The following is a 16425-nucleotide window of genomic DNA, read 5'->3' as shown; positions in this document are numbered from 1 at the left end:
AGTTAGAAAAACTAAGTCAGGCTTGTTGTCGGCATTCTCCCTCGTTCGTCTGTGTTGATGGTCTCATAGTTCCTATCCGATTTGAAGCACAACGGTACATTTGGCTTTTTTAATGATATTTTGTTACTCCCAACTTTAGCAGAACTTCTCACTAGCGAGTCACAAGGCTTCCTGTCCGTGCTTCCTGTGTGTGTGTGAAGCTGGCGGTTTTGCTGAGTCGCTCTCCACCCACCGAGACAGAGATTAAGAATGACTAAAATGAGGGCTCACTGTGTTCAGTTAATTCTACTGTTAAATAAACACGCTCGGGTGCTGAGAGACGATGCACCGAGTGAGACCTCTTTCTCTCTGTTTGAAGCGAGTGACGAAAAAACATGATGCTAACCAATTCTGATTGGCGAACATGTTGTCTGTTACTCAAATGCCGGTGACGGCGGTGATAAACAAACAAACAAACCTTAGCCTCTTGCGGTTATGTAATTGCACTAATTAAAACCTTGATGTCGATTCGATGTCGATTAATCGTGCAGTCCTAGTCGGAACTACTGAGTACCGATTTAGGTAAAATCAAATAGTACAAATTTCGAATTGCACGTGACGTCTTGTCCCATTGCAGACTCAGTATCGGATTAAACTCGGCGGGCAAACAGACGTATCCATAGCGGACTGTCTCTAGGGTAACGTTGCAATTTTTCTATGCCAACGAAGCAGACATGCCTAATAGAAAGTCTTCCAAAGTAAGTCTACACTTCACAAGCTAGCTCGATATAACATGTGCATGCTATTAATTAGCATTAGCAATTTTACATGGCGATTACAACACCTCCAATTTTGGTTATAGGGATGTAACAATATAAACATTTCATATCACGCTTATTGTTACCAAAACTATCACGGTTATCATTACGATCACGGAATTCTTGAATGTGCTCAAAAAGTATTTATACACACACTGAAATCTTTTAACCAAGTTTCATGTGGGAAAAAAAAATGTCAATAATAAATTACTATCATATTAATACCTAATATGTTATTTGAGTGTTTAAAGGTGTTTATTTTTCCGCTTTTTAATTTGTGAAAGTTTTTTTTAATGATGAAGGCAAACGATTCGGGTTTATGTGACGTAATGCAAGTTTACTTCCTAAAGTAGACACCTGCGTGTCATATCTATCTACGAAAAGATCAATCACTCTAAATAGCCCAGCATGTATGTTCAATGTGCACAATTTAAATAGTTCAATTGCTCAGACAGCGATTTTTTTATAAAAGTTTGGGGTATGTCGTTTTTTTAAATGGGGAAATATGTTAATGTCTCTTGTATTTATATTAGCATTTAAGCTAGCATTTCATCTAGCCATAGGTTAATCAAGGTGCAGTTGTTAATCGTGGTTTTACGATGATTTTAATTTAAAACAGTAATACTCACCATCGGAGGTTTACTGTGATTCATTATTAATACCGTTTAGCAATTCATCCCTGTTTGGCAATCAAAAAGACAACTAAGATTATCCACATCTGTTACTCCTATTGTGTTATTGATGCATTATTTTAGGCTGGAAATGCTTTGGTGAAAAGGAAATTACTTCTTGCACAGTGTGGAAAATACTGTGCTTTTGTTCTACTTAAATTTCCCATCAAGAGGGCCAACGTGCTGTTTAGTGTCTTCCATTATGATTTGTTTGGTTCTGTAACGTGTCACTATCAATTGTCAATTTGCGCATGCAGGGAGAACCCGCCCAAAATGCATCGATGTGATTAGAGACATACCGTGTTGGCCATCTGAAGTCCGGGGTCCATAAGGCCAAGGATATCATCACTGTAACTGGACTCCAGACTAATAATGTCGTCGATGACATCATCCATCTAAAACCAGAGGCGGCAATTTAAGGAAAAGCTCACTAAAATAATTATTCTGCAGGAATTGAATGAAAGCATTGACCTCTTTCTCGCAGTTAGAGTTCAGGGTGAGTAAGGCCATAGGGCTGTTGGGGGCGCTGTTGCCCGGCCCTGGCGGCATGCCCCCGTGGTCAGAGCACTGGTTGGGACAGGGCAAGCTCAACACCTGCGAGCCAAGTTTTCCCAGGTACTGCTTGACCTGCTGCTGCTGCGAGCGCTGGATGTGATACTTAGTCGGGTTCTCCAGGTGAGTCTGCACCTGTTGTGAACCCAAAGAAAACCAAAGACATGAGCCTGAAAGCTAAATATTCACTAACAAAACACAAAGCACTTATTTTATCCACTGTAAGAAGACGTGAAAATATTAAATGTGGTTAGTGTTTGCTCTAATAGGGGCAGGGCAATACAAGCTTTTGCTTCGTCCTGCTACTTTTCGGACACAAAGCATGTTTCTTTGTTTTCTTTTCTTTTAATAATTCTATTGGGTTTTTTTCTGATGAAAATTGTATCAGATATGCTTAATAGTTAAAATTGTGTAGAGCAGGGCTTTTCAAACTGTAGTAAGTGGGCTCCATCTAGTAGTATGTTAAAGAATAACTTAATTAAGGGAATTATATTTTCCTGTATTCAAACAGTGTTACTGTTCAAACGGTGTGTAATGTTACAGTGACCAAAAATATTAAATATAAGTGTTAAATAAAACCTCTACCTTGTTTTTAATAAATATATAGGCCTACTACGCTACTGTATTTGACTGTTGGTCTTTACGGTGATACTTGGAGAGCCAAGTGTTTTCTGAGGTGATACTTGGTGAAACAAGTTTGAGAACCACTTTTTTCTGTTTGAAATAAATTAGTGAAATGAAAATAAAAAGAATGAATGTCGAACTACATATTACATCACTGGATACACAACACCCTGCCGAATGTGACTACTTTTCTAATATTAATTTTGTGTTTGTGGGGACTGTGTGGCTAGGTGGGTAGAGCGGCCGTGCCAGCAACATGAGGGTTTCTGGTTCGATCCCCGGCTTCCGCCATATAGTCACGTCCGTTGTGTCCTTGAGCAAGACACTTCACCCTTGCTCCTAATGAGTCGTGGTTAGGGCCTTGCATGGCAGCTCTCGCCGTCAGTGTGTGAATGAGGAAATAGTATCAAAGCGCTTTGAGTACCTTGAAGGTAGAAAAGCGCTGTACAGGTGTAACCTATTCCTAGCATATAAGTGTTTTTATTGGAATGACAAAATAAACACCTTGAACCTTGCTAACTCTTGTGGATGTTATTTGAATTAGCATATTTGATACAATTAGCATAATGTTATTGTGATAATATATAATCATAAACTAGCTACTAATAAACCCCTAAAAGAAAACCTTTTGAACCATTGGTTCCTATTCTTGTCTGGTCACTTTCTTAAGCGATTTAACAGTATAGTGATGCATGTATTTCTGTCATTAATAATTGGCGCTGTAGACAACAAGTAGAATGGAAATGGCGCAGATGTTATCAAAGGTTAATGATGACAAACAAATAAATGTGTATAATAAAAATTAAATAAAAAAAGGTATGTGTTGTAGCGTCCTGTCTTTAAATAATTATTGATCATTTTAGTGCCCAGCATAGTTTGTACACTACATACAAGTTAACGCGATGACTAAAAGTATGAGCGGTGTCATGCCTGGTCCACTAATATCAAAGTATTTTTTCTTAACAATGGCAATGACAGACACGCTGTTGTCATTATTGTAGGTCACTGTACGGCCAACATGAATTTAATATGTAAAAAGACAACAAAAGCTTCAAGTTACAAACGCTGATCAAAAAACCACAATGTCTCACTTTAATTTGGCTTCTGGAGATCATTAGTAAATAACACAACTTGGAGCAGTATGTGTTGAGTTCAAGTTCAAACATAAAAATCCAACCTTCCTTTCTTTTGATTTGTTCAACGCCACGATGCTGAAAATATAAAAGTAAAAAAAAAAAAAAAATCTTCTAAGAAAGAACAATTTCAAACATACCTCATAAGGGTGATATCCAAGCATCTCAAGCATTATTGACACAAATTTAGGATGTCCGAGCTAAGTACCAGGATCTTAACTTTCAGGCCTAAACTAAGTTCTAAGCTACAGTATGAAGAACTGACACTGCTTGCTCTTAGTTTAAGACTGAGCCAGCTGCGGGAACAGCCACCGCCGGCTCATCTTTAAATGCCAAGAAAGAAAAAAAAACGTAATTAGTTATGCGTGTTAGAGAATAGCAGCGGACACAATGAGCCTTTTCAAATTGGTGTTGTTTCATGTAAAAACTGAAGTTATTCCTTTATGGCGTATCACTTGATGTGAGGATGTTGCACTAACAGTTAGGGCCTTTGTTTGGCCAGGGCCACCTCTTCAGTACAAACCTGCCTAAGGCTTTTACTTGGCTCCATCCAGTTTTTTAACCCTGTGGATGCTTGGCAAGCAGGCCCACATCAGCACAAAATAAAGAAGCCTATTATACCTTTGTTCTCTGCAATCCCAATCCCCCTGTGTCTCTTATTTTTAATTTGCAAAATTAGACATAGTCAACAACCAATAACTTATTTTTGCAATATTTATTTTTGCTATGATTAGTGATTGAGCCTGGCTGAAGTGGTCACAGGCTGGGGTTGAAATTTCCACTACCTCTGACATTTCCTCTGCTACTTTTCAGGCTACGCACACAGTAAACACAGGACCAACAAAACAAATTATTTACAAGGTCAGTGCACCTGTTTGTTCAGACACATAATTTATTTCAAAATATAAACTTTGTTGGGAAGCTCTATTTGTTCCCTTCACCTGCCACCTCTTTAATACCACACAATCAGTTCCTGTGTTCCTGCGACTGTCACAAGAGCACAAGCAGTCTCTTCTTCATGTTGAGATACAAGATCATTGCCCCGATGCCCATGTGAGGTGTGTTAACACGCGTCCCGCAGGTATGTCTCAGGTCACGTTGGGCTGCAAATTGCCATTACGAGGTTATAAAGCTGACAACGGCAAAAAGGGTAGGGGGATGTAGAGATATTTACAGCTCTTACCGAGAGGAACTTCAATAAGCCTTTGGGAAAGAAGGTGATTCGCTATCCCGTAAATGAACATAGACCAAGCTTTGTTTTCTCACAACTGAAGGATACTTTGCACAGTTGGCAGTGCAATAATAATCACCAATGGGAATTAAAGCGAGACAATTGAGTCACATTGAACAACAATGAGAAAGCCCTTTAACATTATTTAGTCACAATAACATAAATCCTGAAAATAGACAGATTGATGTTATTCTAATCCAGATCAATATACTGTACTTGACCTGTATAATGTGCATGTCATTACCAGATACCATTTCAAAACAATGGTATCTCTGTTAATTTTGACAGCATTGAGTTTTAGTCATACACTTTTGATGAACATGTATTTAAGTTTTAGTCATATTTTAGTCATCTAAATTAACTATGTTTTAGTTTCGTTTGGTCGACTAAATTCCTCAACATTTTAGTCGACTAAAATTACAGTCAATTTTGTTGATTAAAATATAAAGTATAACACAAATTTGAAGTTGTCTTGAGATCACGTTTATTCATTATTTATTATTGCAGAGCACCTCAAAAAATTAATTCACAACAAGACCTGCACTTCATGATTATTTCAATATGTACATTTTTACACTAACCTTACTGTGTGTTGTTATATTTTAGCTGAAATTAGGCATTGTTTTCAAATGTTGAATAATATATGACTAAAATGGTCACATGAAGAAACAAACTAGTTTTTATTCTGTATTGTGTATAACTACACTAAGTGTGCACAATTGACGTATTGTCCACTGTCCCGTTTAAATACAGCAAATAGTGTTATAAATCTAAAATGTATACATATATCTCACATACCTGTCTTTCTTTGGGTGGTGTCAAGTTGTGCAATTAATAGCTGAACAGTGTGCGAGGACATCGATTAAAGTATCAGTTATCTTAGCTTATTACATTGGCGGACATGTTTTTGACATGTATTTTTTTCTGTCTAAATGGAAAGTTGAATACATTTAGTAAGAAAGGACAAATTAGTTACAGGCTTTTCGCGGAACAAATAACATGATGTTTAATCTGGCCCGTGAGATGAGTTTGGTAAGTGTAAAAATAAGCTGCATTTTAAAATGTAAGAAACTGCTGTTTTCAGTCTGTCCATTAGATGTCAGAACAGCTATTCTGTTTGGCAAGCAACTGGTTTACACCGGGGCCGACCAAGATGTACACAGTAAAGCAGAGCTGCAGCTCCTCCCCTTCAATCCATCGTAAAACCTGCCATTTTATGTCTTCTGTTTCGAACACACCATGCTTTGGCTCCCTCATTTTCCAGAAAAGTGGACGCAGAGTGTTCCAAGAAAAATTATCTTCCTCCTATTTTTTCACAAAAGTGAATGGGAATCCAAACATCTTTGTGAGCAAGTTTTCTCTGTAATGAGCATCAATAAAACAAAGCTAAGGTCAAGGCTCAAGCACAAGCACTTGAATAACATCCTGAAATTGTCTGCCACTCAAGATGTGACACCTGGTATTGATTCACTTGTGATAGCTTAAAGATGTCAGGTTTCAGGAGTAAAATAAATCATTGGTAACCCCACTTAAAATGCTGCATGAGACATTGCACCTTGATGTAATGTGAATTATTGTCTTCTGTGGAAATTTAAGGAAAGTGAACAGTGTGTGATTTACTGCAATGCTGTCAGTCTCTTAAGTTCATATGTTTGGTTTGTTGAATTTGGTCATGCATTGCACAGCTTTTATTTTTCTACCAATACACATGCCTACTAGGCAGTGAGTAACCTAACTGAATAGTTTCTACCTCAGTTTGTATGGTTTGTTGAATACACACAGGATTAATATGAGGAAATGAAAAATGAGGTATTTGATACCTAAAAGAGTTTGTATTTATCATTTATTTTGTATTCTGTTTAATCCCAGATAGGCTGTGACTTACAGTTTAGTCAAGAGGAATATTTGTGATATGTACATTTTCAGAATGTGCTTGTTCTAATTTGGGCCAAAGTAAAACAAAGATAAGAGTCTGAAGTTGTCATAGTTATATTTTTATGTTATTATGCCATGATTTTACCAGTTCGGCCTATGTGGGAATAGATTTTCCTCCATGCGGCCCCTGAGCTAAAATGAGTTTGACACCCCTGCCTTAGGGTCTTCTTAACCTTTCCCTCACATGTGTTTTGCTTTACATTGTATACTGTTTTTGTGTGTGTCTGTGTCTGTGTGTGTGTGTGTGTGTGTGTGTGTGTGTGTGTGTGTGTGTGTGTGTGTGTGTGTGTGTGTGTGTGTGTGTGTGTGTGTGTGTGTGTGTGTGTGTGTGTGTGTGTGTGTGTGCCCAAATAAATACATGCAAATACAAATAATCATGTAGCCATATTCATGTTTATGAATTTAGATTACAATTGCAACTATTATTATTTTTAAAAAACAGAATACAACAATTACTCCCTTAGATCGGGTCTAAATACCACAGCAGTTGTTTGGTAGTTTAGCCACTTGGTTACTGTATACTTAGTGTATATTAATCCAATGCAATACATTTGAGATAAAAAGGTACATTTAAAAAACAAAAAACAGTATGAACATTGAACATTCAGGTGATATTCAATTAAAAAAAGAACATAACATATTTTGTAAACTTGAGCACCTAATTGATAACATATATTTTTGTGTGTGTAGTTGTTAGGTTAGAATTGTACTAGGCGCCTTTGAGTCCCGGTGTTTAAAACAATTCAAATGAAGCTAACTAAATTTACATTTGATATTATGTACAAACATCAGTAACGGCAAAATAACATACGGACTGCTTTTGCAACAATTGTAATGACCTTGTGACCCCCACTTTTCACTACGTAAATGTGATCCCAGTTTTGGTGTTTAACCGCACAGCTTTCACAGAGACATCAGCTTTACAACTTTGTGAGGACCATTGCTGCCAGCAAGCAAAGAGCAAAGCTGTCCTTGTCTCCTCGCACATTTGACACAGAATGGTAATGGAGGTGTATTGCGGCTGTTTAATTTACTACGCTGCTGTGTAAAACACAATTCAACAGTGCATTGCTCAAAGCATGATGACAAACAAGGTCAGAATCTGCAGAAGTCAATAAATATGCATGTAATAAACAAGAACAGAATTTGTCTGTTATGATATTGTGTCTAGAAAAAACATTGGCTTATCATTTTAGTGTGCACAACTCTGAAAAGCAACATAGCTGTGTTAACAACAAGAGTAGGTAATCCTAGGTTACCATCACAGGGCAAAACAAACTAAATAAACCAGATTTTCATTGTGTGAAGTGGCTTGGCAAAATCTATTGTTTTTTTTCCTTATTTAGGCTAAATGAATTGATCTTTAGTTTCTAGATTAGGGTTTAGCAAAAAAAAAAAACCCCACCACCTTCACATTGTACAGGTATGCTCCAGAAAATGTTTTTCAGTGGTGGAAGAAAACCCCTACAATGTTTTTAATTTTCCTGAGGGAACTCTTCTGAAGGAATCAATAAAGTACTATCTATCTATCTATTCTCTAAAGCAGGAATATTCAACTGAATGATTTGGGGGGCCAAACTTCCAGAAAGCTAAGGACCAGGAGGGGGGGGAGACTTTTCCTTTCACTATTACGGTAGTCGTATTGTGTATAATCCTGAGAACCAGCGTCCTCTACAGTAGACATTTGATGTTGGTCGATCTGCTGTTTTGAAGGAACCCTCTGCAAAAAAGCAAGTCAAAGATCATCTCTGTGACGCACTCTTTGTTTTTAAGAATCTGCTGCAAAAACGTGAGTCTCTCACAATTTTTTTTATTTTTTTTTATTTTAATTGAACCAGTTGAATAGCCCAAATTATAAAAAACAAAAAAAATAGAGAACCTAAAATAGAACCTTGAGGACCACCACTAGTATAACTAAAGACGTTGAACAAATGACTACAGACTGCATCTGAAGTAAACAAGCTACAGCAACACCTTAGTTACATAAATCACATTTTAAAAAATGGTAACTGCCAAAAATGAGAGGACTTAAAGGGGTGCCTTGAGGAACGCCTCGGTTATGTAAATCACAAGCAAGTTAGCAAGGATCTGCCAATGTGCTTACAGTGGTCCAAGTTCCTCTATACCAGTGGTTCTTATCCTGGGTTCGATCAAACCCTAGGGGTTCAGTGAGTCGGCCTCAGGGGTTCGGTGGAGGTCAAGACACACCCGACTCATCGTGTAAATAAAAACTTCTCCCTATCGGCGTATTACGGATACAGCAACAGCAGAAGTCACACTGATTTGCAGGTGTGTAATTTGTTGTGAGTTTATGCACTGTGTTGGTTTTGTTCTTTGAACAGTGTGATGTTCATGCACGGTTCATTTTGTGCACCAGTAAAAAAAACATGGTAACACTTTGGTATGGGGAACATATTCACCATTACTTAGTTGCTTATTAACATGCAAATTAGTAACATATTGACATAGTCATTATAGTCATTATTAAAAACTTATTAATGCCTTATTCGGCATGGCCTTATTATAACCCTAACCCTCTAACCCTGGCCCTAACCCTCTAACTCTAACCCTAACCCTAACCAAATAACTCTATATTAAGTCTTTGTTAATTAGAATATGTTCCCAATATTAAAGTGTTACCAACAACATATAACTTTGTCTTGAATTTGAAAAAAACATTTTATTTTTCACTAAAGAAGGGTTCGGTGAATGCGCATATGAAACTGGTGGGGTTCGGTACCTCCAACAAGGTTAAGAACCACTGCTCTATACTCTAGGAGCACTCTTGTGATTTTGGGAATTTGCGAGAAAACGGTTTGCCTCACAAATTTTGAACTGAACTGAAGGGTGTCATAAAAGTGAATGAATGTTTCTTCACAAAATCTCTGCCAAAGGACATTGACTACATGTCACGCCGCAGGTTCATGTTCCCAACATTCAAAAGAACAGTGTCTAAATCCTCCTCTGTGTTACACCACACAATTACTTCACTGTGTTTGGTTAAATGTGCATTTCTGGATTAATTAGTGATCAAAATAAAGAATATCTTTGTTGTTGTTTTTTTTTTTAAAGCAAATACTTCCTGTCACGTCCAAATGTGTTTTTTTTAACATGATTTAAGTAAATCTCTTTCAGCTGTATTGCCACAAAAAGCACATTGTCAAAGCAATCTACATATGCAATCTAATATGCTCGCTCTAAATTTCTATTGGTCATAGCTCTATGTGAAAAATCAAGATTTTAAATTTTTAAGCTTGTTTTCGTCCTCAACAATTTCTTTATTTATCACACATACTTAAATAATCTCACTGGCTAGACTTTACTGGAGGCCCTTGGGGGATAAATGCCTGAAACTGGAATGCCCAGTCTTTTCAATACATACTGTTGTGTTTGATGACTGAAGTTGAATTAAATTCTGACTATCAAAACTCAGGGATGGGAATTGATTCATTGCTTTACAGTAAAATGTGAATCTCCCTGTTGGAAAGGATGGCAAAGATTAAAGCAGCAGCACTGTCACTTAATGTTATCCCAACACACACAACTAACAGACTACATCTGCAACCACAGCAAACAAGAAGGCTTGTTGTCTTTCAGATGGTTTTGGAGCCATCAACAGCCCCAAGGACATTAGCAACACAAGACATTTAGAGTCAGAAGTATTTAACAGAAATATGTACAAAGCACACTGCTGTAGTGTGGAGGGGGGGCGTGTGATTATTTTTTGACTTGCATGCTTTTAGGCCTTTTATGATGTTCCTACAGGACACTTGAACACAAATGACCCATTCGCACAAGAAGAATGGAGCACTTTGTGTGACGGCTAAACGTGCTCTGTAGAACTTATAAGAAAAACTGTGATGTTTAGAGATCAACTACGTCGCAGTTATATTGGCAACCTTCCATCACCATCACTGCAAAGGCTTCTTAAACACTCAGATTTATGTTTATTAGATTTGAGACCACAGGTAGCAAGCGGTAGAAAATAGATGGATGGATGTAGGGCTGGGCGATATATCGATATACTCGATATATCGCGGGTTTGTCTGTGTGCGATATAGGAAATGACTATATCGTGATATTCGAGTATACGTTCTCACGCAGTTGCTTTTAGCTGCGGGCATTATACTGCATGCGTTTCCCACTCTTTCTTGTCTCTCCTTCTCACAGGGACTTAAAACAAGCGCACCTTCTTACATACGTCACGTGTGCAACGTCACACGCTCCCTCGGAGCAGACAGGTAGCAACAAGGTAACGTTAGCTGTGATGCTAACGGTGCGGTGCGGGTGGTAATACGAGAAAGAGAAGGTGTAAATCTGGTAACAAATGAAGGTAGAATTAATTCCCAAGAAAAACAGCACGGGGTCCATCGTCTGGCGATGGTTTGGCTTCAAGCGGGAAGATGTTCAACATTTATGCGGCAAAAGCGTTGCTACAAAAAGTAGCAACACTGCTAATGTAGCATCATTTGAAAAGTCACCCGCTAGAGAATGAAGAGTGCTAGAAACTCCGCCTGTCAACATCTCCGTTCGGTGTCACACCAACAAAATGCCAAAGCAACCATTTCCACATCAACACCGTATGAAAAAAATAGTCAACAACAGAAGGAGATAACCTCCGCAGGAATCTACCACATAGCGAATGACATATACTATTTGATTTCCTATTATGCAGCTCATTTTTATTTGACACTTATTGAAATATCTTGTGTGACATCATGCACAAAAGTGCACTTTATTTGTTTTAAACTATTGTCGTGGCGTTCTGTACAAAAAGTGCACTTTAATTTAGTGTTGTTTTGATATGTCATCTTAGTGACATCATGCACAAAAGTGCAATAATAGCTTGTTTTAAAATGTCTCTGACAATCTTGCACTTTCTGTTTTGGAAATGACATGAATGTTTATGCCAATGCTTAATAACTGTTTAATAAATACAGTATTGATAAATTGACTTAGTTGTGATTTCCCCTTCTGCATTAAAGTTTAAAATAAGCATATATTAATGAAGTATGAACAATAATGTTTTAATGTAGACACATAGAATCATTATACTGCTGTGATTATATGCATCAAGTGTTCATTCAAGGCTAAGGCAAAATATCGAGATATATATCGTGTATCGTGACATGGCCTAAAAATATCGAGATATTAATAAAAGTAATAAAATATCGCCCAGCCCTAGATGGATAGAGTTTTACATACATATTTGTATACCGCCTCCGTTACCATTAGGGTTAGGCAATATGGTCAAAAATCTATATTGCAGCCTCCTGTAACGACGATATATATCATGATACATTGCATGTAAATGATAAAAGAACCATTTCAGAAGGGGTTACAATGGCTGCTAATTTAGCTGCTGACATATGCAGTAACAAATTGCGTCACTTCTGGCTGTATTATTTCCTCAAAACTATTATTAATTTTCTTGCAAATTTACTGTTAATATCTGGTTACTTTCTCAGGCCTCGAATTTGAACTTTTTAAGGTCAAGGCAAGTGTTGCCTTAAAGGAGGGCTAATATGTTAAGGCACCAAGGCAAACATTATTTTCTTTCGAGGCAGGGGCTCCAAAGCGCATACATATATATATATATATATATATATATATATATATATATATATATATATATATATATATATTATATATATATATATATATATATATATATATAAATAAAACAAAACAATTATGTTACAATTGTCCATTATAGCAGTGGTCCCCAACCTTTTTGTAGCTCCTGGTCAACGCTTGAAAATTTGTCCCACGGACTGGGTTGGGGGTGTATGTTTTATTTTTTTTAAATTTTTTTGTCAAAGAAATACAATCATGTGTGCTTACGGACTGTATCCCTGCAGACTGTATTGATCTATATTGATATATAATGAAGGAACCAGAAATATTAATAACAGAAAGAAACAACCCTTTTGTGCGAATAAGTGTAAATGGGGAGGGAGGTTTTTTGGGTTGGTGCACTAATTGTAAGTGTATCTTGTGTTTTTTATGTTGATTTAATAAAAATTGTTTTATTTTTTTTTTTTTTTTTTTTTATTTCTTGTGCGGCCCGGTACCAATCGATCCATGGACCGGTACCGGGCCGCGGCTCGGTGGTTGGGGACCACTGCATTACAGGGATGAACATTTCTTATCATGGTTATTGTGACCAAAATTATCACGGTGGATCATTAAAGTTTGTCTAAGTCTAAGTTATTATTATCGTGGTAATAATGCCATGGTCAGTACACCAGTTACTGGTGGTTTTGGCACTGTGGGCAGGTGCCAGATCATGCTGGAAAATGAAATCATCATCTCCATAGAGCTTTTCAACAGATGGAAGCATGTAGTGCTCTAAAATCTCTAGAAGCGTCTGACTTGGGCTATGGAAAAGAAGCACTGGACAGTTGCAGAGTGGTCCAGACTCCTGTTTTCAGACAAAAGCAAGTTTTGTATTTCATTTGGAAGTCAAGGCGCTAGAGTCTGGAGGAAGGCTGGAGAGGAGCAAAATCTAACTTGCTTGAAATCCAGTGTGAAGTTCCCACAGTCAGCAATGGTTTGGGGAGTCATGTCAGCTGCTGGTGTTGGTCCACTGTGTTTCATCAAGTCCAGAGTCAATGCAGCTGTGTACCAAGAGATTTTAGAGCACTATATGCTCTAACATCTGTTGAAAAGCTCTATGGAGATGACGATTTCATTTTCCAGCATGATCTGGCACCTGCCAACAGTGCCAAAACCACCAGTAACTGGTGTACTGACCATGGCATTACTGTCCCTTGATTGGCCTGCCAACTCCCCTGACCTGAACCCCATAGATAATTTGTGGGGTATTGTGAAGAAGAAGCTGAAAGACACCAGACCCAATAATGCAAATGAGCTAAAGGCCGCTATTGAACCATTTGGGCATCCATAACACCTCAGCAATGCCACAGGCTGATTGCCTCCATGCCACGCCGCATTGATGCAGTAATCCGTGCAAAAGGATTCCCAACCAAGTACTGAGTGCATTAATTAACATATTCAAATGTTTGATTTTGTTTTGCTGTTATAAATCTTTTTTTTTTTACTTGGTCTGAGGAAATATTAAAATTTTTTGAGATAGGATTTTTGAGTTTTCTTAAGCTGTATGCCATAATCAGCAATATTAAAATAATAAAAGGCTTGCAATATTTCAGTTGAGGTGTAATGAATCCAGAATGTATGACATTTTTGTTTTTTTAATTGCATTACAGAAAATAAAGAACTTTATCACAATATTCTAATTTTCTGAGACAGTCCTGTATATTTCTTAGGGGAAAAATTGTTTTGGTACCATTCAGTCTTTGTCTGACCTTTTGGAACAAAAACTAATATGGCAGTATACTTGGATTATTTTTAGAAATACCCTTTTATAACATCATATTTTGAAATCAACATAACCATCTTATCAGCGCAGCAAAGTTTGTATAAGCACTTCCTGGAGCGCTAATACAAGGTCCACCACTATAGTAGACCAGGGGTCCCCAAACCTTTTGACTCGGTGGCCACTTTGGGTTAAAAAATGTGGCCGGAGGCCGAGCTGTGTGTATATATATATATATATATATATATATATATATATATATATATATATATATATATATATATATGACGATGTCACGCTATCGATGGGAAAATGCATTTTTAGACAATATCATTTGCCTGAGCGGCTAGGAGACACAGAGAGTAACAAGTTAAGTTAAAGTTAAAGTACCAATGATTGTCACACATATACTAGCTGTGGCGAAATTATTCTCTGCATTTGACCCATCCCCCTTGATCACCCCCTGGGAGGAGAGGGGAGCAGTGGGCAGCAGCGGTGGCCGCGTCCGGGAATAATTTTTGGTGATTTAACCCCGAATTCCAACCCTTGATGCTGAGTGCCAAGCAGGGAGGTAATGGGTCCCATTTTTATAGTCTTTGGTATGACTCGGCCGGGGTTTGCACTCAGCGGTAGAAAGTGGATTAGAAAAGACGGATTTAAAAAAATAAAAATAAAAATTTTAATTTTTTTTATTTGGGACTTCCCGCGGGCTGGATTTTGGACGCTGGAGGGCCAGATCCGGCCCGCGATTTGTAGTTTGGGGACCTTAAGAAAAGTATTATCTTTGTCATTGCTATTAATCATCTAGACGATTAATAGCACTGACAAAGATAATACTTTTCTTATTACAGGTCTGTGTATAGTCATCATGAATCTTATTGGGTTATTTTTTTTTTTTTTTTATAATTTTTTTTTTTTCTTAAATTGTAATTGTATGCATGTTCTAAATAAAGTAACACCATAACTGTTATTTATATTAAATACAGTATTGCTTTAAGGGGTCAAGAGTAAATATTACAGCGTTCAGTCTTACAAAATGATTGTTGCTTTATATGTGTCTTTTTTGCCTACTTTCTGAGCCATATGGGTCACGAGTTCGTGATTTTGTAATCCACAAGAAAATGTACAGGAGTACCAAAAGTACTTTGTTCTTTTTGTGGTATCATAAATCCCATGGAGAAAAAAAATCTAGAAATCACCATTAACCCTTTTAGGAAGTTATCCTACAACAATTTCAAAGACATACTTTTTTTTCTTCTCTTAAATATGCCGTGGAATGAAAGTGGCGTGGACTAATTATGAGCATTCTTCACTGAATTAGTGTTCGGTGTGTGGCAAGGCAGTGCTCTCCTTTGTCTTGATCCCTAAACTGATCCCTTGCTTATACCCCGGGAGGTTAGAGGTCACTTGGTTAATTAAGGGTCCAATCAGTCTTTAGATAAACTCATCTGAGCTTAATGTTTGCACTTTTGAGGTCCAGCAGCTCTGCCTGGTACCCCTGATCTTTGCGCGCTCTCTGCTAATCTAGCCACAGACAAGGGGAGTAGGTTAACCCAGCTCAACAGCGCCAAGCTGAAATGGCCTTTTCGTTTGACGACTTCAGTCAGCGAAGAATGTCTGTAAGCTCTTGCCAAAGCAGAAAAATAACTTCAACTCGGTGTATTGTACACAAGGTGAGAGTTTGAGAAGGGGGCGCCATAAAGCGCTCAAAATGCTGCAGATTATGCCGATGCTGCGTGAGAGGACCAGTGTTTGCGGCCCATATACTGTATCGGAGCGCCATAGCTAGCCTATGCCACACACATCCAAGGGTGATGAAAGTGTGGCTGAGCAAGCAACCATGAAATCTTTCAATGTGCTCTGGATGGATTTAGTTCAACAAAGATTACTCAATAGCTGCCAGTGTATTGGCCCTTTGCAACACCCCCAATGTGGGATTATACAACTTTGATGTGTCTTTTTGAGCATAGCACCTTTATAAATTATACAACATTATCTATATTCCGTATTCCATTCAACAATATACTCTTTTTTTTTTTAACCAGCGATATGTTAATAATTTGTTCCTCTTCATGCCGCCAAAACAATGTGCCAAGATGGTAAAAGTGTATTTGATAAGAGTATCTATTATTTTAACAATATC

The 16425-nt window shown here is 37.6% G+C and overlaps 1 protein-coding gene across 3 annotated transcripts in view; it reads right to left on the bottom strand.

Moving 5' to 3' along the window:
• Positions 1-16425, bottom strand: part of LOC133622434 (microphthalmia-associated transcription factor-like) — an 80511-nt gene that overhangs the window by 18257 nt on the left and 45829 nt on the right. For all 3 annotated transcript variants that reach the window (XM_061985201.1, XM_061985183.1, XM_061985191.1), the window contains exons 3-4: positions 1940-2155; positions 1768-1863 (exon numbers count right to left, since the gene is read on the bottom strand). In XM_061985201.1, coding sequence (XP_061841185.1) covers positions 1768-1863; positions 1940-2155 — 312 coding nt within the window. The remainder of the gene's footprint in view (positions 1-1767; positions 1864-1939; positions 2156-16425) is intronic.

The sequence above is a fragment of the Nerophis lumbriciformis genome, linkage group LG01, assembly GCF_033978685.3.
Source record: "Nerophis lumbriciformis linkage group LG01, RoL_Nlum_v2.1, whole genome shotgun sequence".
NCBI classification, from domain to species: Eukaryota; Metazoa; Chordata; class Actinopteri; order Syngnathiformes; family Syngnathidae; genus Nerophis; species Nerophis lumbriciformis.
This window is presented reverse-complemented; position numbering and strand designations above follow the sequence as displayed.